This window comes from Colobus angolensis, unplaced genomic scaffold (assembly GCF_000951035.1).
Source record: "Colobus angolensis palliatus isolate OR3802 unplaced genomic scaffold, Cang.pa_1.0 Scaffold306, whole genome shotgun sequence".
Lineage (NCBI taxonomy): Eukaryota > Metazoa > Chordata > Mammalia > Primates > Cercopithecidae > Colobus > Colobus angolensis.
In genome coordinates, this window is record NW_012116333.1 from 2,060,268 (window position 1) to 2,083,807 (window position 23,540).

At 46.3% G+C, this 23,540-nt stretch overlaps 1 protein-coding gene across 1 annotated transcript in view; it reads left to right on the top strand.

Annotated features, from left to right (window-relative positions):
* WDFY4 (WDFY family member 4) overlaps nucleotides 1–23,540 on the top strand; it is a 312,399-nt gene that overhangs the window by 8,521 nt on the left and 280,338 nt on the right. The window contains exon 2 of the mRNA XM_011950358.1: nucleotides 15,284–15,519. Within this exon, the coding sequence (XP_011805748.1) occupies nucleotides 15,301–15,519 (219 nt within the window). The 5' untranslated portion in view covers nucleotides 15,284–15,300. The remainder of the gene's footprint in view (nucleotides 1–15,283; nucleotides 15,520–23,540) is intronic.

Genomic DNA, 23,540 nt, shown 5'->3' on the forward strand with positions numbered 1-23,540 from the left:
AGTCACAGAAAAGCAAAGAGACTCATCTTGGAGCTTGAAGCCCCTACTTCCAGTGGCTAGCAGTATATTTCCTTTCTCTTCTCTTAGGTGAAAAGTCCTAAGAGAAGAGAAAGTCCATTGGCCTGCCACTCCAGGCTCTCTGCAGGGCCCTCTCACCATGCACTCACTCAACCCCTGAGCCCCTGTCCCTGCTTTTTCTTGGACACCTGTGCAATTTGCCAGACACTCACTCAGGCTGCCCGGAGTGCCTGTCCACTTACTGCCAGGGTCCGTCCTTACTCTTCAGTGTCCACCACCACTGCCATATGTTCTAAGAAGCTCTCCCAGACTTCTCCACCCTTTCCAGGCTGGGCCACAAGCCTCCTCTTGCCCCACAGTCACCACCACCCTGCCCAATGACTGTCCCACTGCATCTGCTTCCTTGCTGGCCCCCTGCTCTCCCTGATCTTTGAAGTCCAGGGTGTGGACAGAGGGTGATCCTGCTCCTTGCATGTTTAATAATCCAGAGACCCACTACACAGAACACACCAAGTAGAGCAGTGGCTTTGCCTGGAGGACAACTGACTGACACTGAGTGTGCTGGTATCTGTGGAGGGAATGCTGGCCAAGGAGTGTCCATGTTGTCCAAGGCTAATGAACCCTTATCCTTGAGGCTCCCAGGGATCTGCTTTTCTCTGGGGCAAGAGTGCAATCACAGAGTCTTGTTTTGGGCCTCCCAGCTTGTTGTGTAGCTATGGGCAGACAGCGAGTCTGGCTTGGATCTCCTGTGGCTGGGGGTCAGCAACAACTATGCAAGTCCAGCCAGGGACTCCCTGCAACACTGAAGGCTTCAGCTAGTACCTGAGGTGCCCCCATGGCATATTCCACCACCACTGACCACTGCCTGAAGCCAGCCTTGAGTGCTGGAAGAGGGAACCTGGGTTTGACCTTGATTCTGATGCTTGTCAGCTGTTTGATTTCAGATAAATTACTTGTTTTCTGAGTCTCGCTTTACCCATCTGTACAGTGGGAATAGTAATGCCTACCTTATTGGTTTTCTAAAAGTAGAGAATGTTGATGTCTCTGTTAGTAGATGGTCACTCTTCCATGGCCGTTCTTACCTAAGGGAATATTTTCTTACATTTCAGTGGAGACCAAGCCCCGACTGGCTCCCAGGTTAGAGAGCCTTTCCACAGGGGCTGGGGCTTCTTGTAACCTGTGCTGTCTCCAACTCAGGTCTTTGTCCCCATCATGATAGCTCAACCATAGCCAAATGGTAGGGGCCAGGCAGGGGAACTGCTCCCTGGCCGTTTTTGGCAATGTGGAAGTAGGTACACATACCGAGATACAGAACCAGCCCCTTCCGCAGGACACTGTGAGTTCCTGTATTCCGTTGTTATTGCCAAAACCATAGAGGTGTGTGCTGGCCAGGAGCCCAGTGTGGACTAGAATCAGAAAAAAGGAAGTTGTGAGAGCCTTGGAAGCTTTGCTGACCTGCCTAGTTCCTTCCAATGGGAGTCTTCATCTTAGTCTTCAGGGGATCTCCTGAACTTCTGGAAAACACCTGCATTGCCTCCATCTCCTCATGAGTCCTTTGAAGCAGGTGTAGGGCCCTGGGCCCTACCATTCTCTGCCTGCAGGCACACTCAGCCCTTGGCCCGGGTAAGAAGTAGGGACACTCACTAACTGGTGATGCCTAGGGCAGCACTGAGGTGATTGCTGGAGTTATCCATGAGTCCAGCAGTTGCGCCTGCTCCTGGCACTCCCTTGAGGAGGAGCTGGCCACGCAGGGCCCACAGGGAACCTCCTGAGTGGTCCACTCCTTGCTCTCCCACCTGCTGTCTACATGGCTGCCCCTGACTCCACCTGGCCCTGATGTGGCATCCCCCAACACAGGCTTGGTCTTGCAGGTAGCCCTCCTGCTTGTGTCTCCACATTGCATCCTCACCGTGGCCAAATCCTCACGTGCAGCCCTGTCTGGCCATGCTCAGACCCACATCTCTAAGGCCCTGTCCTGGCATCCAACAAACCAGCTCTTTGTGAGGAGATCCGATATTGGACACACTCAGCGGCTGGCCCAGGGGGAGGTGATGAAGGCAAAAAGAAGGGTCTAGGCTGAGACTGGGGCAGCTGACTCAGACCCTGGGGCTGAACCCCAAAGATGAATGGAGGCCCCAGAGCACACTTACAAAGCCCATGTGGGGCTCAGGCTCTCTGGGGAAGTGCAGATTTTAAGGATTTCGAGGCAGCAAGGTGCAGAACACAGAAGAGGCCTTGCAGTGGGCACTCTGTGGGCATCTAATGTGTACTGGACACCCTCTCACATATGTTGGCTTGCTTAATTCTTTCTGCAATGTTGCAAGGACGATATTGTTCCCATTTTACAGCTGGAGACATCGAAGTTGAGGGAGCCTGAGTTGCTAAGGTTACAGGTTAGGAAGAGGTGGAGCTGGGATTTGAATCTGATCTGTGTGATGCCGCTCTGGGTTGGCCTGGCCTTGGAACTCAGGAGGGGCCAGCCTGGCCAGAGGGACTAGGTTCAGGGAGGTGGTGGTGCTTACCAATGAGTCAAGGCCAGAGGCTGTCACACAGCCCAGGCTAACAGGCCCACACCTAGATGCATGGAGCTACTTGAGGATGGGCCTGGAACACTCAGGTCTCACCCAGTTCACAGGTAACCTAGGAGCTAGTGTCAGGGCTCTGGACAGCAGGCCCTGCCATGAAGCAGTAGAGACCTAGCAGGGGCTCTCAGCTCCCTTTCTGACCTGCTTTGTGATATTCTATGAGCCACCCACATCTCTGGGCATCACAGAGCTCTGGCGGTCTCAGCCTCCCTTGTCTTCCTGGCCCCTGGCCTCACCTGGGGACATGTTGTAATCACCTTAGACCTTGTAGCCAACACTTACACGTGGTGCCCACGTAGAAGTAAGTCACAATGTTGGGGAATACGGCCTCCCAGGTGGTCTGGTGAGTGGCTTGAGTGGGCTATGGCTGCTCTGTTTCCAAGCTCACCGGGCATCTGATGTGCAGGTGTGCATCTGGCAAAGATGCACGTGTGACTCTTTGGAGTCAGATGCACATCTTGGTGGGTTATCTCCAATAAGGTCCCACCTTACTTCCGTTTCCAAGGCAATCGCTCTAACCAGAGTGATCACGGCCCTGTACCTCCTGGCTGTTCTTTCTTCTTCTCTTTCCTGTTCCAGGCTTGGTTTACTGCCAGTCAGGACAACCTTTCTAGAATAGTGTTTCCTGGGCCATTTTCCTGCTTAGTACTTCCAGGATCTCCCCATTACCCAGAACGCCAGGTCTAACCGTGCTGATCTCCCTTTCCTGATCCCTCGTGAGTCCTCGTGGCATCATGTCCCATGGTCCCCAGGTCACCTTGGCCTTTTTGCTGCATGTCTGCCTCCAGCTTGCTTCCTGCCTGGCCTTCTCTGAGCAGCCCTTCCATCCCCATGGGTTCTCCTGTCCTCCATGGCCCCACGCACATTTGTTCTCCTACAGTCCTGTGCCCCGGCTCTGAGATGGCCTCCGAGGAGGGCATGTGCTGTCCATTACAGAGCCCCTCCTGTGACCTGCTTCTCAACAGGCCATCTCGTGGTGTCTCCCGCAGCACATTTTTCAGACAAGGATTGGCACTGTGGAGAGTCACTTCTGAGATTCCACAGCTCATGGCATGCGGAGCAGGAGCCAGAACGCAGGACTTGACGCCGGATTCCAATTTTGCCTGCCAACGATGTCTGTCTTCTAGCCTGGGACATCACACCAATCTCCTGCACATTTGAAGCACTCTGGTGTCACTCTCCTGCCCCCAAGGGTGCCAGGGCTGGAGGCTTGTGGCTGTGGCAGTGACAAGGCCCCTGTGACAGTCCTGTCCCAGCTTTCTAGCAAGTGGGCCTCGCCTGTGCAGATCAGATCAAGATTTCCATGAAACACTCTTTCTGAGCAGCAGTGGCCTCTCAGGGGAGCAGAGAGGGGCAAGAGGCCTTCACCCCACTTCTGGCAAGATACTGAAGACCTCTTTCTCTCAGGGGCCGTCTGTCAACTCTATCATGCTTTGTCTTTGCTCAATTTATTCTCAGTGGGGGAGACGAATTGGAGGTGTGGGGTTTATCCACAACCCCAAATATGGCTCCTGCTTTGCCTCATGCTTCTAAGAAGGCAAAATTTAACACTGTGCATGCCAAGTGGTACTGGTTCAATAAACACTGATGGGAAATGTGGACAGGTCTGGCAGGGGAAGGCTTTATCTTGGACAGCCATGCTGTATCTGCCGAGGCTCTCCAGAGAAACAGAACAATAGGATGTGTGCAAGTGTGTAGGCAGAGAGAGATTTATTTGAAGGTACTGGTTCACACAATTGTGGCGGCTGGCAAGTTTGAAATATTCAGAGTGGACTGGAGACTCAGGGAAGGATTGCTGAGAGTTGGAAGTCAGTCCATGGCAACTCTGGAGGGAGATCAGAGGTCTCTCATGAAATGTGCTATAGACCCAGCAGGCCCGTGCGGCCCCAGACAGCACATGCTGCTGGGCTCACAGCCCCTGCCACGTCTCCATTTCCTCCTCCACAGACAGCCACACTCACCTGGTTTTTGCCCCAGGGGCAGGTGAGGTCTGGGAGGTGAGGAGAGGGAAGTGAGAGGTGGAGGGAGCAGAATGTCTGTGGACAGGGCTCTCAGGGTGACCGTGGGGAAGAGGGTGGGGCCTGGTCATAGCTACTCTGAGATAGCAGGCAGAGAAGGAGATCGCACACTCAGTGTTCACAGCTTTCAGTGTTGGGGCTTGAAGCATGGGGACTTTGGAGCTAGCAGGGGCAGAGGCACAGGGACCTATTGTAACATCCAGTGTCCCTCCTGTCCCCTTCACACCCCACACGCGTACACACCAGGGCTCCTGCTGTCAGTTAATACATCACCGACGTGGGCAAGGACTTTCCCCACAGTGGAGAGTTGGGAGAGGAGGGCCTCCTGTTTTGGAGGAACTAGACAACCTCAGAGGGAGAGTGGTAGAGAGGTTTTGGAGGCAGACAGATCTGGACCTCAGTGAGCTGCAGGCTCCTGCTCCCAGCCTCAGTTTCCTCATCTGAAAATGGTATCCCTAATATCCACGTCATGGAGTCATCATGCAGGCTGAACAGTGCAAGTGTGCAGCTGGCCTGCCACACACTAAATCCCCAGCAAGGCTAAACTCCAGTTTTGCCTGCCACACACTAAACCCCCAGCAAGGCTAAACTCCAGCTTCGCCTAAGACACTTTAGCCTCTCACATTGCGCTTTTTGTTTACATCCTCTTGGTCCACTGTCTGGGCTGAGGGTGAGGGGTGATCAGGGCTTGCAGTAATGCTAGGTAAAACCTAGATGATAGGATTCTTCTGCTTCCAAAGTCCCTCTCCAAGGCTACTCCTCAGGTGGTGGTCCTCTAGGTGTGGTCCCTGAACCAGCTGCCTCTGCACCTCCTGGGAACTCTTTAGAGATACAAATTTCTGGGACCCACCCCAGACTTACTGAATTGTAAACTCTGGGGCTGGGGTCCAGAAATTTGGTTTTAACGATCTCTTCAGGTGATGCTGATGCGTGCTGAAGTTTTAGAACTACTGCTTTCAGAACAGTTTCTCCAGGCAGGCAGGTTTTAGGCTGAAGGTTCACCTCTAAGCACCACCCCAAGGCTGGCCATCAGCAGGCAAAGCATCCCAAAGGGAGCCTCAGAGCACTGGGTCTTAGATCAGCTCTTTCCCCAGGGGCCCACAGGAAAGGCTGGAGGCTGTCATTCCATTGACATGAGTCCCCTCACCTACACTTCCCTCCTTTGCTTTGTACGTTATATACGCTGTGCTTTGGGGGCCCCTTACCACATCCTACAGGAGCTCCAATGCTCTTGTCCAGTTTCTGCAAATTCTCAGGGCCTTATGTCCTCCAAGCTACTTCTATCTCTTAATTTCTCTGATCTTGTCTCTGGGTCTCATCTGTGTCCCCTTTGTTTACAATGGTGTTCCTCCCTGCTCGGAACTAACCCAGGTGTGGAACACAGAGCTTCTGTCATTGGCTTTTCATAATCCCTCCAACACAATGCCATTGTGTGGCAAATGTTTACTGAAGCCTTGGCCCAGAAGGGAATTCTCACTCCTGAAAACACCAGCTGCGTGAGCATGCCCAGGGATGCTGCGTAAATGCACCGTGCCTCCATCTCATCTCCACCTGGGGCTGGGAGTGTGTGGGCTCATGACAGTTCCTGGGCCATGGGCTTTTGGGAGAATTAAATCAAGTTAGGCAGGCAAAGCCCTCGGCAGGGGACCCAGTGTGGAGCTAGCACTCAATAGATGCTACTATTGTTGATTTTACCGTGGTCATTAAACAGGATGAGTTATTTCCTCTTCCTTTATCTTTTATCTATTTATCTATCAATTTTATTTATAAATTTATAATTGTAGTACATACCACAATCTATAAATAACATAACATAAAATTCACCATCGTAACCATTTTTAAATGTATAGTTCAGTGGCACTGAATACATTCACAATGTTGTACAACCATCAGCACTCTCCAGCTCCATTACCTTTTCATCTTGCAAAACTGAAACTCTGTGCCCATTAAACACTACCTCCCCATGCACCCCTCTCCCCAGCCCCTGGGAACCACCATTCTCCTTTCTGGCTCTATGAATTTGACTGCTCTAGGGACCTCATATCAATGGATCATACAGCATTTGTCCTTTCGTGACTGGTTAGTTGACTTCGTGTAATTCTCTCAGGGTTCATCCATTTTGTAGCATGTGCCAGAACTGTCTTCCTTTTAAAGGTTGAATAATATTCCATTTCATTGATTACACGTTCATCTCTCATTGGACACTGGCTTGTCTCCACCCTCTGGCCGTCGGGAATAATGCTACTAGGAACACGAGTGTACACGTGTCTGCTTGTGTCCCTGCTTTCAATTCTTTGGGGTATGATTTTACTTTTTATAATTGACCTACCTCATCTATTAGTTCAACCAATTTGATGTAACAATCAATTATAAACATAATCTTTTTAATTGGATGCAAAAGTGGATGAGACCTTAGAGGACAGTCTCCCCACTTGACCAACGTGGAGGCAGAGGCCAGGGAAGGGCCCTAAGTGAGTTCTTATCTGAGGGTGGCTTCTGTGGACAGACGCCTCGACCTGTCCCCAGCCGGTGGCATCCTGAAGAAAGAGGAAGCATGGTTAAGGCGGAGCGTGTGGGCTTTGGAGTCAGATGCACAGAACTTGGCTGGTGGCCCCGTGGTAACCTATGGAACCACTCTGAGGCTCTTTCCAGCACCTGTGAAATACTACTATTTACCCCCTCGTGGGATGTTGCTGTGGAGATAGAGATGATACAGAGATGAAAATGCACAGCCACTGTAAAGTGAGCTCTCAGGGAGGGAAGTCACTACTTTGATTAAATAGAGATTTCTATCCCCACTGTACGTGATAAAAGCTGAAGCCAAGGGACTAAAATCCCCACCTCTGGCTTTTCCATTAGTTCTCTTTCAACCTCGGTACATGTTTTCTTAAAGTCAGGTTTACTGAAATATAATTTACATAAAAATAATTTACTTTTTTTGGTGCACACTTTGGACAAATGTAGACAGTTACGTGACCACCACCAAGTAACTCCTCCTCCTGAGAGCGTACTTCATAGTGGCTCTGCATTTTCATCTCTGCATCATCTCTCTTTATCTTCACAGCAACACCGCATGAGGCAGCAAATACTAGCAGTATTTGTTAGCTGCTGAAAAGAGCTTCAGAGTAGCTCCATAGCTCAGAACTGCTGCTAAATAGCAAGTTCTGTGCAGCTGACTCCAAAGCCCACACACTCCTCCTTGACCACTTTCAAGATACAGAACATTTCTGTCCCCCGCAAAATTCTGTCCTGCCTTTGTAGTCATCCCCTTATCCCTCATCCCTGGCAACCACTGATCTTATTTTCTGTCCTCAACAATTTTGCCTTTTCCAAAATGTCATCTAAGTTGAATATGACAGTAGGTAGCCTTTTGGGGTTGGTTCCTATCAGCTGACAGAAGGCCTTTGAGATGCATCCGGGGTGCTGTGGATGTTAGCCATGTGTTCCTTTGTACTGTGGAGAGGGATTCTGCTGTATGGATGGACCTGAGTTTGTATATTCATTCATTCTGTGAGGGGCATTCATGTTTTTTCCAGGTTTTGGCAGCGATGAATAGAGCTTCTAGAAACATTCATATACAGGTTTTTGTAGGAGCATAAATTTTCATTTCTCCAGGGTGAATAGCTAGGGACAGAATTCCTGGGGGTATGTTTAACTTTCCCAGAAACTGCCAAACTTCCTTCCAAAGTGGCAGTGCCATGTTTGCATTCCCACCAGCAAGGCTGAGAGTGGTAGTTGCTCTGTACCCTTGCCATTGTCAAGTTTTGTTTGCTTGTTGAAGACATACTAATTGGTGTGTCCTGGCATCTTGTTTTAATCGTCATTTTCCTAACGATGATGCTGTTGTCCATCCTCAGTATTTCTGACAGTGTCAGCTGTGCAGGTAGATGTGAACACTGTTCACAGTACATCACCTCTGTCTCCCTACCCCTTTTAATTTGGTTTTAGATTGTAAGGTCTCCTTGTTGACATGAAACCATGGGGAAGAGGGAAGCAAGGACTAGCCCCACCCTGAACGTATTTTAGGAACAAGAATGGCTTTGTTACTTATTTATTTATTATTTATTTATTTTGGAGCGCTCCAGAATGAGGCCAAGACTCTACTGAAAACAGGGGCAAGAGTGTATGGATCTGCTGACATGCAGTGAGGCACTGGCTTTTGCATGGAGAGGAAAACAGATCATTTACGGCCATGCATGCTAAGCCGCTATTCTATTCTGTATCATCTGGTTTAGAGGCTTCCCCAGCTCCAAGGCCTGAGGGCCATGGCCCATTACGGAAATGGCAAACAGGCAGTTTCTGCACCTGGAGTTTATAATCTGGAAATGAGAATAGTTGCAGAGGCTGACAAGAAATGGTGAAAGAATTTTAATCTTTAATTTTTCAAAGCAACTCTTTGTCTGCAGGACCCAGCTTTTCTGCAGAAGGCACTAAGTCCCAAGCTACCCCTTTGGGTCATTCCACATGTCTTCTTGCTCCGGGGCAGCTTTTCCTGGGAACAGCTTCTTGGCATCTTAGCTCCAAGGGCTGCTAGATCACATCTCACATTCTGAGACTCCCAACCCTGCAAATCACTCAGTAGAACGTCAGTGATGAAAACAGTCATCAAAATGTTTACTTAGTAGCCCAAATATCAGCAACCCAGCAGTTGCTTCATGCTCCAGATGTTACCCTTCACTGGGGCAGCTGTGCACAGAATGCCTGGTGTGGGTTGTTACAATGCAGAGCAAGCTCTGATGATGCTATGTATCCCTGCAGGGTGGGTGGGGTGCAGGGTGAGGGTGGACAGTGACACCCAGAGACCTGGGGGCATGCATGGCCAATCCCAGCACTGGTGCTGCTGAGGTCACAGGGAATCCCTTCCTCTCGGGTGCCTGCAGGCTCACCATCTGGTTCCCTGAACATGACACAGAGGAAGGGGAGACCCCATTACATATACATAACCCATAGACTCTGGGCCCTTGTGGGGGCCCTTGCAGCCCTTCAGTGCCTCACTATGCTGGACCTCTTTCCATTGGTCATGCACGAAGGGCAGAGAGGGACTGGAATCACCAGGACTATGTGGATGAGGAGAAGCCGAGTCCCAGAGAGGGGAAGTGACTCGGTTAAGACACCACAGGGGCCAAGTTAGACTTGGACCCCTGCCTATCACTCCCATCCTGGCCCCACTGCCCCCTCTGCCTCGTGGCTATGTGAGAAGGCAAGTTTCTGCCTCAGGAAAGCAGAGCTTCCAACCTGGCTGGTCACAGATGTGCAGGGCTGGTCACAGATGTGCCCTGACCCCATCCAAGCTAGGACACAGCACAGACAGGAGGGAGCAGTGGTCTTGTCTTTTCCTGGAGGCTCTGGGACTCCCCTGCAGCCTCCTTGTCTCTTGCCCTGCCAAGGCCACATTTTCCTGAACCTTTCCCCTAAAAGCCCACCTGTCCAAGAACCTTTCCAGGGTAGCAAGTCTTCCCCAAGCCTGTGTGACCGTGTGTAGTAGTTTGCCAAGCCCCTCTCCCCATCCTCGGCCCCAAGCAACCACAGTGTGAGCCCAGCTGCCTGTGTGCACTGCTGGGGGTGTGCTGGGCAGCAAAGCCTGGGCTATCTACAGACCTGGGGGCTTCTGCTCCAGCCACCGACTGGCAAAAGGACCCTGGCCAAGTCACCTCTCTGCTCCCACCTCAGTACCAGCTGTGAATGAAGGCTGCTAGCTTTGCTGTCACTGGATATTAGGAGGATTACATGAAGAGATGCATGTAAATGCCTGCACTAAGTAGGTGCCAGTAAATACGTATTTCCCCAGTCCTAACAGTAACCTGTGCCGAGCTGACTCATGCTAGAGGGGCCCTGTGAGAGGACCTGTTGTCATCCCCACTTTACAAATGAGGACATTGAGGCAGGGATGAGTCTTGTCACTTTGTCTAAGCCCACTGTGTTGAAACCCCAGCAATCTGGCCCCAGAGTCTGTGCTGGGAGCCATACACGGCTGAGAGTAGAATCCCCAGGAGCCAAGGCCCAGAGGTGGTGTCTGTTTAGTAGGTTGATTTTTGTGAAAAGTGCCCTGAGCTCAAGTTCCCACAGTGGGGAGTGAAGTTGGGGGATGGTTGGGAAGCACAGGTTTGGATCTGTTTTTATTTAAAATTTTGATATTTTGTTCATCACGGATTTCTTGGCATTAACTGATCTCTATAACTGTTGCATTAAATTATCATTTTTGGCACCTCCTTAAATCTTGTGCAGAGGTGAGTGCCTCCTTCACTGCCCTACCCTCACCCTGGCCTTGCCTGGGACTCCCACAGTGACCATGAGCCCCAATGGGTCCCTTTTCACTCTGGATAAGAAGAGGCTGCTGGCGCCATAAAAAAGGATGAGTTCATGTCCTTTGTAGGGACATGTGTGAAGCTGGAAACCATCATTCTGAGCAAACTATCGCAAGGACAGAAAACCAAACACTGCATGTTCTCACTCATAGGTGGGAACTGAACAATGAGAACATTTGGACACAGGATGGGGAACATCACACACCGGGGCCTGTAGTGGGGCGAGGGAAGCGGGGAGGGGAAAGGGATAGCATTAGGAGATATACCTAATGTAAATGACGAGTTAATGGGTGCAGCAGTCCTGGGGAAATCCTGGTAGAAATACGTAACAAACCTGCAGTTGTGTACATGTACCCTAGAACTTAAAGTATAATAAATAAAATAAAAGTTCCAGTGACCACATAAAAAAAAGAAAAAAAAAGAAAGAAGAGGCTACTGGCTTGCAGGTGGGGCACTTCTTGAGAATGAGACAGATTAGAGTGGTTTCTTCTTGCTGTTCTTCACATGGCCTGCAAGGCTACTCCCTGTTTCCTTCTCTTTTCAAATAAAACTGAAGCAGGTGTGGCATGATCAGCAGATGAGCAGGAGGTAGGGCAGCTGCAACTTAGCATTTGAGTCAGATACTGCTGCCACGCAATTTCACAGGTCCGCATTTGTTAGAAATTCTTGTTTATCAAAAATCTCTGTCGATTCAAGTGAAGGTGAGTCAAGTGTTTCACTTCAGTAAACGTGGCTTCTGCACACTTCAGAGGAGAGCTGGGAGGTTTCTGATCCTTCCTCTGGATCTCCAGCTAAGTTCCGACCCATCGCAGTTTCATATTCTGACCTGATACTCACTTGACTTGCCACTTGCTGGTCCTAAAGACGGGGCATGTTAGCAGGTCCTCAGACATGGTTTACTGATGGAATCAGTTAGTAGAACCTGCAGATGTGGCCACAAAATGAACTTTATATGGTAGAGACAACACTAAGCTTGCTGTTACCGTGGCTTGGGGCTGACTCTATTGGTGCTAAGAATGGCAGTTTGGTTGGACATAGTGGCTGTCAGAGTCCTGGGGAAATCCTAGCAGAAATCTTGGAGTGGGAAAAATGAACTTGTTCCAAAGAGGGGTCTAGGCTAGAGAGAGAAATATTGAGATTTGGGTGCCATCAGCACATAAGTTAATTCATTCACAGATTCATTTATACTTTCATTCATTTATTCAATAACATTTTATTGAGAATCTACTCTGTGCCAGCCCCTGCTATGGACACAATATCCTTGCCTTCACAGATCTAATGTTTAGTAGATATGTGGCTCTCAGGGGTAATCAGAGCCATGGGAATTGCTGAGACCTCCTTACAAGGAACCCATGAAATGAAAACTCACTGGAATCTGACTCCAGAATAGCTGCAGGGAGCTCTGAAGGAGACCGAGCCTCAGATGGAAACATGCTCAGCTCCTCACTCTGCAGCAAGTGAGCAGTGAGAAACAACAGAGATGCACTTTCTTTTGATTTTATTTTACCTGTCAAATCATCAGGGTTAAAAAAATGATAATAAAAAAGATTACACATAGGGAAGCTCAAGCTCTTGTACGCTTATGTAGAAGGACTCTCTGTCCCTTGATAGGATCGGTATTTCAGGAGCAGCTGTTTGGAAATACGGATCAAGAGGCTGGAAAGTTTATCTACCTTTAGATCCAACTAATTACTTTTAGAAATTCAGGAATGGAATAGGATTTGTTATTTTATCATGAATATATGTAAAAGACTGAGACATGAGAATTGCCATTACAGTATTTTTTTTATATTACTGAATAATTTGTTATCATTTAAGTGCCTAAGTGTAAGGGCTTATTCAATAAACAAGCAACATTACTCTATGGCCACCATGTAGCCGTTAAGAATGAAGGTGTTGAGGATCTTAAATAATGTGGAAAATATTCATGATGTGCTGTTTTGACTACAAAGAAAGTTATGGACTAATTTATTAAAAAATGGATTGAGAGAAAATATCTGCAAGTTTTAAAACTAACAAAGGACTGGCTTCTAGATATAGTCTCACAAAGCAGCAAGAGAAAGACAAGCAAAGAAAAAATAAGCAAAGGTTATGAGTAGTTAATTCACAGAGGAGAAATGCCAAAAGGCTATCAGGCATGTAAAGGGATGCTCATACTCATTAGTAACTTAGAGAAATGGAAATTAAAATGACAATGCGAGATCTCTTTCCTTCAATCAGATTGCAAACACTGGAAAGCTGGGTGATGCCAAGCAGGGTGGTAAAATGAGGTCACTGAGGAGCCTTCAGATGCTGTGTGGGAGATGGCCTGATGCCAGCTTTCTGGAGGCATCTTAGTTGGTGGAACTTAGTTGCACTGAGCAGGCATACTCCCTTGACTCAGTTCTGCTGCCCCTGCCTTCATATCCAGAGTGAGTCATGAGAGCCCAGTGAAGGGACCCACGCAGGAATGTCCACCCCAGCCCTGTGTGCAGGACGGGATGTTGTGGCTAATCCAGCCATCTATCACTGAGAAAGCCAACAAGTAAAATAGGCATATGATGCCCACTTTGGAACACAAGGCAGCAGTTAGAGGAAATGAACTTGACAAACACAGAGTCACGTGGTGGAGTCTGAAGACATAATGCTGGGTGAAAGAGTAAGAGCAGAAAAGATACAGAAGAGCATTTGCTAACTTAAGTGTATGCAGATGGAAATCAGGTGCTGTGTGTCATACTCCTAAGTTCCATGCTGGTGGACTCATACTCACCAAGCGGGAGTGTGGATGGGGTGGGGACACAGCAAATGCAAATGGAGAATGGAGGTCCTGGTGATAAAGGAATAAATGAACACAGCCAGAGAGGAGCCTGCCCAGATCAGGGAAGAGGCTGAGGGGTGTGAGCAACTCCGCCCACCGCCTGCCCCTTAGAGTCAACCCCTCAAAGGAAACAACTTAATCCCCCACAAAACCCCATCCCAGTGCCCAAAAAAAGCAAAAGTGTAAATAAAGTTTGCTTCAACACTATTATGATCGTATTCTTACTAAACTATATATTCACAGATAGAAGCTGGAATGTCAGCAGTCATGTTTTCTGGGTATGGGCAAGCATTATGTTCTTCCTGATTTTTTGTTTCCTCTTGGTTTTTGAAAATGAACTGACATGGCTTTTGTAATAAGAAAATGATTTCTGAAAATGAATTCAGACAGTAGGCAGTCTGTGTGCTCGAAGAGGAGTCAGGGGCAGGCTGGGTTCTGCACATAAAGAGTGAGAAGGTTTCAGAGAGGGGCCAGTTAGCCTTGCCGGTGACGTGTGGCTAAACCCCATTTTAGGCTGCAAGGAATGTGTGTTTGGGCTAAAAGCAAAGCATGATGTAACCCCACTACTGCTGGACCCACTTCTTTATGTCACTCTGGTTGCTACCTTGTGATTGTTGAATGCCTGCTGGGCTCCTGGATGGCTTCCTACGTGGTAATGTTGAGTTTGGTGAGGGCTTTTATTCAGGGAGCCTGAACATTTTTGTCCCTTCTTAGAGTTTACTGAACTCCAGACAAACAAACAATAAACTATCCTATGTTATGGTGTAAGTCATAACTGAATGACAACTTTTGAAGGTGTGTACCTTTGGGAGGTCACTTATTGGTGAATTGGCCCTTGGCTGTTTTCATCACATAAGTTTTTGCTCTTGTGCCTACTGACTTGAGGCTCCCGATTTGCAAACACTGCTCCTGTGTGCACTTAGGGATGAGCTCCTGTAAGCTTGGGGACTTAGAGGGTCATTTTGAGAACAAAATACTCTAAAAATATCGAGTATAAACCAAATAATGCTTAGAATGAGGAATCTATCCTTACAGACTCATCATAGAAGTAAGTTCTAGATACAGAATTATGTGCCTCTACAAATACCAGTGAACTATTTACATCTCTTTTATGTATGCAGCCTTTTAAAAGAGAAACAGCAACAAGTGAAAAGACAAACAACCCACCCTCCAAAAAACAAACAAACAAACAGGCTTTAGTGTGAAAGTTTGCATTTCAACTTGATGTCTAGCTGCTTATATGCCTTTGGCCCAGTTTCTTTACTTACCTAGAGAGAATAAGGGCACCCATCTGTCTGTGTAGCTGTAAGGGAGTCTGTCTGAGTCCTGTGTATAAGATCCCACAGTGCTGGGCACACACTAGATTGTGATTTTGTATTAATCACGTCTAAATCTGAATCTCCTTTTTAAAAAGTATTCCTTATTTTAGTCTGTTTCAGATTCTTAGGGGAACCATCTTCAATAGGAACTGGGCTGAGTGAGTACAGTACCTTATCCATGGCCAGAATCATCAGGAAGTGATGTGACAAGAGTGTTCACTTCTATTTTTTCTGAATTCAGATCTGCTTTGCCACGGCATGGAGGCAGAAGATCTTTCAAAGGCTGAAGACAGAAATGAAGATCCAGGTACCAAAAATGAAGGGCAGCTTGCTGTCCCACGTGAAGGGCAGTCCCCTGGCCCCGCAGCTCTCTGGGACATGCTGGAAAGGAAGTTTCTGGAATACCAGCAATTGACTCACAAGAGCCCCACTGAGCGTCAGAAGAGCCTGTTGAGTCTTCTCCCCCTGTTCCTGAAGGTTAGTGTTCTTATTTTTGAAACTGTAAGGTGATAGGTGCTCTGGGACACTTCTGGGATGATTGCACAGTGAAGTTGGTGGTTTTAATGTCATCACAAGTGGACTCTGATTGGTTGCTCAGGGGAGAGTTGTCTTAGCCTGCTAGGGCCACTATAACAAAATGCCATAAACTGGGTAGCTTAGACGCAACAGACTTTTATTTCTCATAGTTTGCAGTTTGGGAAATCCAACATTAAGGCACATTAAGTGTCTGGTAAGAGCTTACTTTCTGGCTCATGGAAGGTGTCTTCTTGCCATGGCCTTATGTGGTGGAAGGGGTGAGGGGCCTCTCTCAGGCTTATTTTATAAGAGCACTAATCCCATTCATAAGGGCAGAGCCAAATCATTTTCCAAAAGTCCTACCTCCTGAGACCATTACCTTAGAGATTAAAACATCACTATATGAATTTTGGGAAGACCCTAGCAAGAGTGACATGCCAAAGATGACAAGTAAGGCCCATTTCTAGGGTGGAGAGGGACTTAGAAAGGACAGACAGTTAGCTTCTGAGTAATACTGTCTCTTTAGTTAAAAAATATTACATTGTTCAACCACAAACCCAGTTTGGGAGCTAGAAATAAGGCCAGCTTGTTTTGGAGGGAATAGAGGATGTTATGTCCTGACACAAGAGTCACACAGGTGGCTGGCAACCTCGCACCTCAGGGATGCCAGCACCAAGGCCTGGGAGAGCCAGAATATCTTGCATCAAATAGTAACAATAATGCAAAGTGAGATAAAATGAGTGGAGAGCACCAGAGCTTCACTCACATCCCGGTCACAGCTCCACTAGGGAAACCAGCATATCTACTGGGTCTGCACTCTAGCTAGTGGCAGCTGGTGACAGGTTGGCTGCAAGGGATTTCCTTTGTTGTCTGGGAGCAATACTCCTGCCAGTGAGGTCTGCCTTATAGTTGAAGTCTAGTTGTAGCATTGAAAGCACTTTTTATGAGGACTTAGTGTTTACTTGACTATGGATTTGGGGTTATTTTTGAAAAGCATATACCTACAAAATACTCAAAGCAGAAAGAACATGAGCTGCCTCTCACGTTTGAAAGTAGACTATGGCAGATGGAGGCTTTGGCATGTTTTCATTGGTAAATACCTTTGTGAATATATTTCCTCTAACTTATTCATCAGTAATATTTAAGGGTTTCCAAAGATGACTTTGAATCTTCTTGGAAATACATTTATAGGATGCATTCCATACTTAGGATTAAAAAGTTGCCAAATAACTCACTTTCCATTAATTCATCATTTCCTCATGTTTTGAACTTGTAGTCCCATTCATCTCATTTCACAGACTGCATAACTAGGGCTAGTTTAGGAGAGACAGCTAAAGTTTCTCAGCCCTAGCCCTGCCTGCCCTGACAACCCCAGATTCTGGGAGGTGGGACAGTCTTACTCCAGTTCCCAGGTCAAATTTGTCTTATGGAAGGGACAATATAAGCAGTCCCCAGCCCCCAGTGCAAGTCACTGGCGATGGGGATGAGTTCTGCCATTACTGAGCTGCTGGTTTTCAGTGGCACCGTTCCCACCCACATGGGCAGCTCGGGCTCTGATGAAAGGACTCTGCACCCAAGTGCCAGGACTTGATTCTTCTTCACCTCCCTGTTGTTTATTTGAGAATTCGTTTGTTTGTTGTACTAATATTTATTAAGCTCCTATACTCTGTTCTAAGGCCTGGGCTATAGGAGTGAAGAAGACAGAGGTTTGCCCTCATGGTGAGTGTGGCCCAGAGCAGAGCCTGCAGGGGTTCAGAATGAACTAGTGGCCATGTTTTTTTTTTTTTTTCAAAATGGAAAGCTTTCATGTGAAAATCAGATTCTAATTTATCTTGAAAATTTTGGTAGACCTAATACTGACAGTTATATGGGAAGGGTTATGGGGTTCCCCAGGTAACCTCAGAGCTCATTCCAACGTATTTTACTCAACCCATATTACTAATGAATGTTATGTCACCATACAGGCATGTGAGCTTGTGATTCCATATTTAAGTGTTACTATTGAAAGTGAACCTTGATACTCGTCTTTGTTTCCCGAACCCTGTCCTGTTCCCGATAATGGAGGCATAATGACCCTGTTGTTGAACATGTGGGCTTTCGAGTCAAACAGATCAAGGCTCAAGTCCTGGCTGCATCACTTATTTATTAGTTGTGTGCTATTGAGCAAGTTACCAACTATTGCTGAACCTCAGTTATCCATAAAGTAGAATTAATAGCATTTCGAGGAGAAACCATGAGGGTAAGACAAGACAATGATTATAAAGTTCACAGCTCATGGAAAGTAGACATTATTCCCATTACTTTTCCACCAGCCTCCAGGGTACTTACTGCACATGGATTGAAGCATTTGAGATTCCTGTCACCACGATTCCCCAAACTGCTGACACAATCTGCTACTCTGGATCCCTGGAGCCCACCTCTGGCAAACCCTATAGAGGCAGTATATTATAGGCTTCTCATAATTTCCTTAATATTAATATTATTTTATTAAGTCCTACATGCCTACAAAACTTTGTTTCTATTGCCTTCTGACTAATAAAACCCTGCCAGAGCCAGAGTGCTCAGCCTTCTTACTTCAGAGCTGGCAGTGGAAAGAAAGATGGGGAAGATGGGAGATTCTTCTCAGGTGTAGTGCAGATCAAATCTAACCTGAAATGAAGCTTGAGAACATTTACTGGAATATAGGCCCTCGTGTAAGAAGATAAGCTTGTAACCACTCTGTTGTGAATTTTATAACTACAAAACAGTGTTCTTTAAGGTTTTCCATGAAGTTCTACCTTGGAAATAACAGAACCTAAAATGTTATGCCACTTCTGGAATGTGGCTGTTAACATCAAAGCCTTATGCATGTATTGGTTGTCATTGAAATCATACCCTGCCTGGGCTCTGAGACTCCTGTGTACAACCAAAAGAGTCCCGAACTCCCATGTGTGATGGAGCTCAACTCTATACCTGACTCTCTTCATTTTTGGCCCAAAGAAAATTAATTAAGATGATTTGGAATATTCTTTGTTTCAAAGCAATGCACACAAGGGATTTTGAATTGTCACTTCTGCTCAGAAAGGCCATGTCCCTGTGGTGTGGGGTCTTGTGTTACTGACCCCCAGCCTCTTTATTAGTTAGACTCTGATTGGAAGGGGGATCTATGTTGTAGCTGGGGCTGGGTGAATCAGGTTGACAGCTATGTGTGCCTCTCCTAAGTTGCTGTCACCTGGTAAGCTTCAGCCTTGTGAGTCTTGAGATTTGACACTGGGCATTGTCTTGTGCATCAGACTCCCTCAGAGCTACTTCTTTGGCATCTTCTTCCCAGAGAAGAACTTCCCATTAGCCTGTTTGGTTTTCTCTCATATCTGACTCCTCCAAACACAGAGCACTGAACTTTCCTCTATCCCTGTCATTGTTTATACTTGAATCTGCAGTAACTGCTAGGCAAGCACAAAGGTGAGCTTGGTTCGTGGTTCAGTGAATCCCAGCCCCACTGCCTCTTCAGGTGAAGAGTGGCTGCAGGAGTGCTAACCTACTCAACATTTTGGCTACTGTCTAGGTAATAAGGAAGAACCTAATGGAATCTCAACAAACTGGAACCCAAAAAAGGAGCTACCCTGAGGGGAAGAGTGAGAAATGAGATTCTCACCCAGAACAGCAGGTTCCCTCCTCACCTAGGGTTCTTCGCTCTTCTTGTTAGGTCAAGGAATTCTTAGCCAAGGCACATTGAAGGGTGTTTCAGTCCTGATTTAGGGTCAGATCCTTCCAACCTAGCTTTTTCCCCTTTTCTTTTATTTCTTTTTAATATCACCCTATTCTTTCTTTGACCTGTACTAACCAATCTGTATATTAGAAATGAGGCTAAGAGATGAAATGATGCCCTAGGTTCCAACACTAGCAAGAGGCAGAGCCAAGACTTAAACTCAGGCACCCTGATGCCCAGGTGAGCAGTTGCTTTCACTGATAATAGCTAGGTAATATCCTACAGGTTCTAACTAGCTAGCCAGACATTCCGTCCAATGTTTACATGTCCTCACAATAACGCTGTGATGTAGGTAGTATTTTTATCCCAGCTTTATAAATGAGGAAAGAGAGGTTTAGGGATGTTGCATAACTTGGCCAAAGTCCCCCAGTTGTCAGCTGGGAGCAGAACGTTACCAGGGCAGTCTGCTGTAGCTCTGCATTATTAACCACTGGATGTCCTTGCTCAGTGCTGGGGTTCCTAGGATAGGGCAGATCTGGTTTTTCTTTCCTTATTTCATGACTCACTGGACAATGGCTTTGCCTGGTTGAGACCTTACCTTTCCCTTGGGCTCAGAAAGAATGTCACCCCCACACATAAGATGTTTAGATTGCTGACTCTAGGATGTTGCAGATAAGGAGGAAGTTTTATTTCATCACATGGAAGCAACACAGAGCCAATGACTTCTGTGGTGTACAGAGTAGTGTTTTTAAGAAAGACTCAATAGACGGTTGTTCTTTTCCTGCCAAGAGCCTTGGGGTTTGGTCTTTTCAGAACCTTTCCCATCGTATGATCTCACACCAAGTGAAGAAGGTGTTCTAGCAATCATGAGAAGGTGCTAGTTTTGGGGGAAGAAAAGCACTTGAGGTCCTCATATTACGCAGAGATATCCTGTAATAATAGAAATACGGAAATCTAGAGCTACAGAAGTAGCTACTAAGGTTTATTCATAGAATGTGGACTTTGAGAGAAAGCAGAAAGTAAAATAGAGAATCCTCAGCAATTAATGTAAAATCTACCAATGTCTGAGATAGACAACCTGGGAGGTGGGGCCACATTGGAGAAAAGGGAAATATGTGGATGTGGTAGATTAGAGGTGCTGTGAATGGGCTCACACTCCTCCCTTCAAGAGGTGAGATCTTCATCCTTTTCCCTTGAAGCTAGATGGATTTGTATCGACTGGGCTAATGGAACAGGGCAGAAGAGACATTTCCAGGCATAGGCCTCAAGAGGCTCACAGGTTCTTCTGCCTCTCACTTGGCATACTCACTCCTAGAGTCTAGCTGCCATGTTGTGAGGAAACCCAAGTAGTTCTGAGTGAACACCTGTGTGGAGAGGATCCAAGGCCCTGACCTTGAGGCTGCACTTGCTGCTGATTGCCAGCGCCATCTGGCCAGCCCTGTGAGCACACCCACCATCTTGGAAGTGGATCTCTTAGCTCCCATTAGCTGTCCTAGCAGAGTGGAGCACAGAAAAGGTGTCCCTGCTGAGCCCTGCACACATTGCAGATCCATGAGCAAAATAAATGATTGCTATTATTTTAAGCCACTGAATTTAGGGGTGGTTTGTCATGCACAACAGGTAACTGGAAAAGTGGGTAACACAAGAAGGAATACATCCATTTCCTAGTATGGAGGGATTGAAATGAACACTAACTTAGTTGTATTTAGAGGTGAGTGTATTTTGGTGTTTGTGTGTATGCATATGTGCACATTCCTAGGCTGACGACTCAGCCAATGGTGCAGAGTTTATGATGTTGAGTATGATTGATCATTCTTGTAAAAACCAAGTGTGGATCTAACTGATAATGGAAGAAAGATAAACACTGTTAAATAAAATAGCAAAGATGACCAACAATTATTTTTAAGTGTGGTGTCCAAAGGGGAGAGTAAGCGTAAATACCCCTCTTTATCCACTACTCACTCTACCCCATCTTGGAGTGGGACCTGCAACATGGTTTATTCCAATCTTGGGGAAATAACACTTTTGCTGTTTTGTTATTTTAGTGAAGTTTTGATGCACTGTTTTTTGTTTTTGTTTTTGTTTTTTTAACAGAGGAGAGGGTCCACTGCATCACACTTGCAGGGAAACTTCATGCAAAGTCTCAGAAATGCTTTGAGCTCACTTAAAGACAAACCTGACAAACTCCGCAGTAATGGAGTAATAATGACATTTTGTTCGTGCTGGAATACCAACCATGTTCTCTTTGTCATTCAAAAGCTGGGTTTTTCCTCTCATCTCCCCTAGAGCTTTGCCATTCTTTATTTTCCTTTGGAGACCAGAGCATCATTTTCTTTCTCTTTCTTCCATGTGAAGGGACAGCCATGAGGCATGATGGTGCAGCTTAGATAATGTTAGTAAATAAAAGTTTTTAAAAATATTGAGCAATATTCTCCCAGCATGTAAATCCCAGTTCGGGAAAAAATTAGGGCCTTTTGGAAGCTGCCTTAACTCTTTGGGGTCCCCATGGTACCATTCAGTAAATGATTGGCTCTGTGCATCAAACAGCACCCCGGTGGCCTGAAAGAGTTAATGCAGCTTCCAGAAGTGCCCATTGAGGTCCCAGGAAGGAATCTGGGCCTTGGGAGATCTGGCTCAGAGTACAATTACTGTTCAGCTCACAGTGGCCCAATTTGCTTTATTGTGGAGTGCCTCCTGGAGTCCCACTGCTCCAGAGACGATATAGATGCTTCTGAGTCAACTGCCTGCAAATTGGTCTTTGAGGGGTTTGTCAGTGCAGGGAGGAGTTGCAGGGATTTGTTAGAAATACATCATAGCAGAGTTCTCATTTCTAGGGAAGGAAATCATCTTGCCAGAGAAATTCCAAGCCAAAAGGATGGACTTTTTCTCTCCAGGGATTAACATGTCTGAGTGGCAGCTGGCTTGCAGGTGGCAGCCATAAGTTTTGTAGAAGTGCGAATGCTACTTTGGTTATGTGCATGTGTGTGTGAAATGATTCAAACCTTGACTCTGCCACTTAACTGATTTCTCTTAAACTCCGGCTAAGCCTCAGTTTCTGTAAAGTGAGCGTAATAATAGTACAAACCTCAAAGGCTTGTTGTGAGGATTAGTGGAGTTAATGCGTGGAAGTGTAATGCATAGTGTAAGTGTTTGGCATGGCACCGAGGCCCAAAACATTTAGTCATTGTTACTGTGTATCATGGGTTTCATATTCGTTTCATTCACTTATCAAGTATGTGTTGGAGGTCTGCTATGTCCAACAGTGTTTAACAGTAATCTAGCATTTTGGTTGTTTTAGCAAAGTTCTAACCCACTACTTTAAAAAAATTTACATAAGCAAACGCCAACCAAGTCTATTTACAGGGTAGAAAAAAATTCAGATCCACGTAAAATTTTGCTCAAAACACATGAGTACTCACAAACCAGTATATAACAAATAAAACATTTCAAATAAACTAAGCTCCCTGTGTACACATTCTATAGATTGTTCCCCTCCCTTTTCCTCCAATGGGGTTCTCTCTCTTGAATTTGGGGTGCCTCACTCCCTGGGTGGATGTTCACTTCTATTAGCTACATATACCGCCATCAGTAACATTCAATCTAGTCTTACAGGTTTTTATAGACTCATACTGTAATATACTTTGACAACTTGCTCTTTCCACTCAACATTCTATCTCTGGGATTCATCCATGTTGATGCATCTAGTGCTATTTCTTCTTCAGTACTATATAGTATCCTATTATATAAATATACCACAAATGATTCATTGTCTTATCAATGCATATTCGGTAGTTTTTTCCCCAGTTTTTCACAGCCACAGATAATGCCACACAGATGTTTCCGGTTCAGTACATGTGCCAACATTTCTTTAGGGAATACACCTAGGAGTGAAATTGCCAGGTGGTAGAGTGTGTGCCCCTGTTACTTTGTTGGATCAGGTTAAACCCTTCTTCAAAAGATTCTTCCAACTGATACTCCGTAAGTAGTACATGGGGGTTCCAGGATCCCTCCCATTCTCCTACGTTTGGTATTGTCAGGTATTTCATTTTTGTCCACCCGAAAAGTATAAAAATATTGAGGTTTCAATGTGCACTTTATGGATCATTAATAATTTGTTATTTATTTCATCTTACATAAATGACCTGTTTTTTCAGTTGTCTATTCTGTTCTTTTTTAAAAAAGCAGGTTGTTTTTGTCTTATCTATTTTTAGTGGTCTGGATACTAATCCTCTGTCAGTGGCATGCATTGTGAATATTTTCTCCCAATTTGTGGCTTGCCTTTTCACTTTGTTTA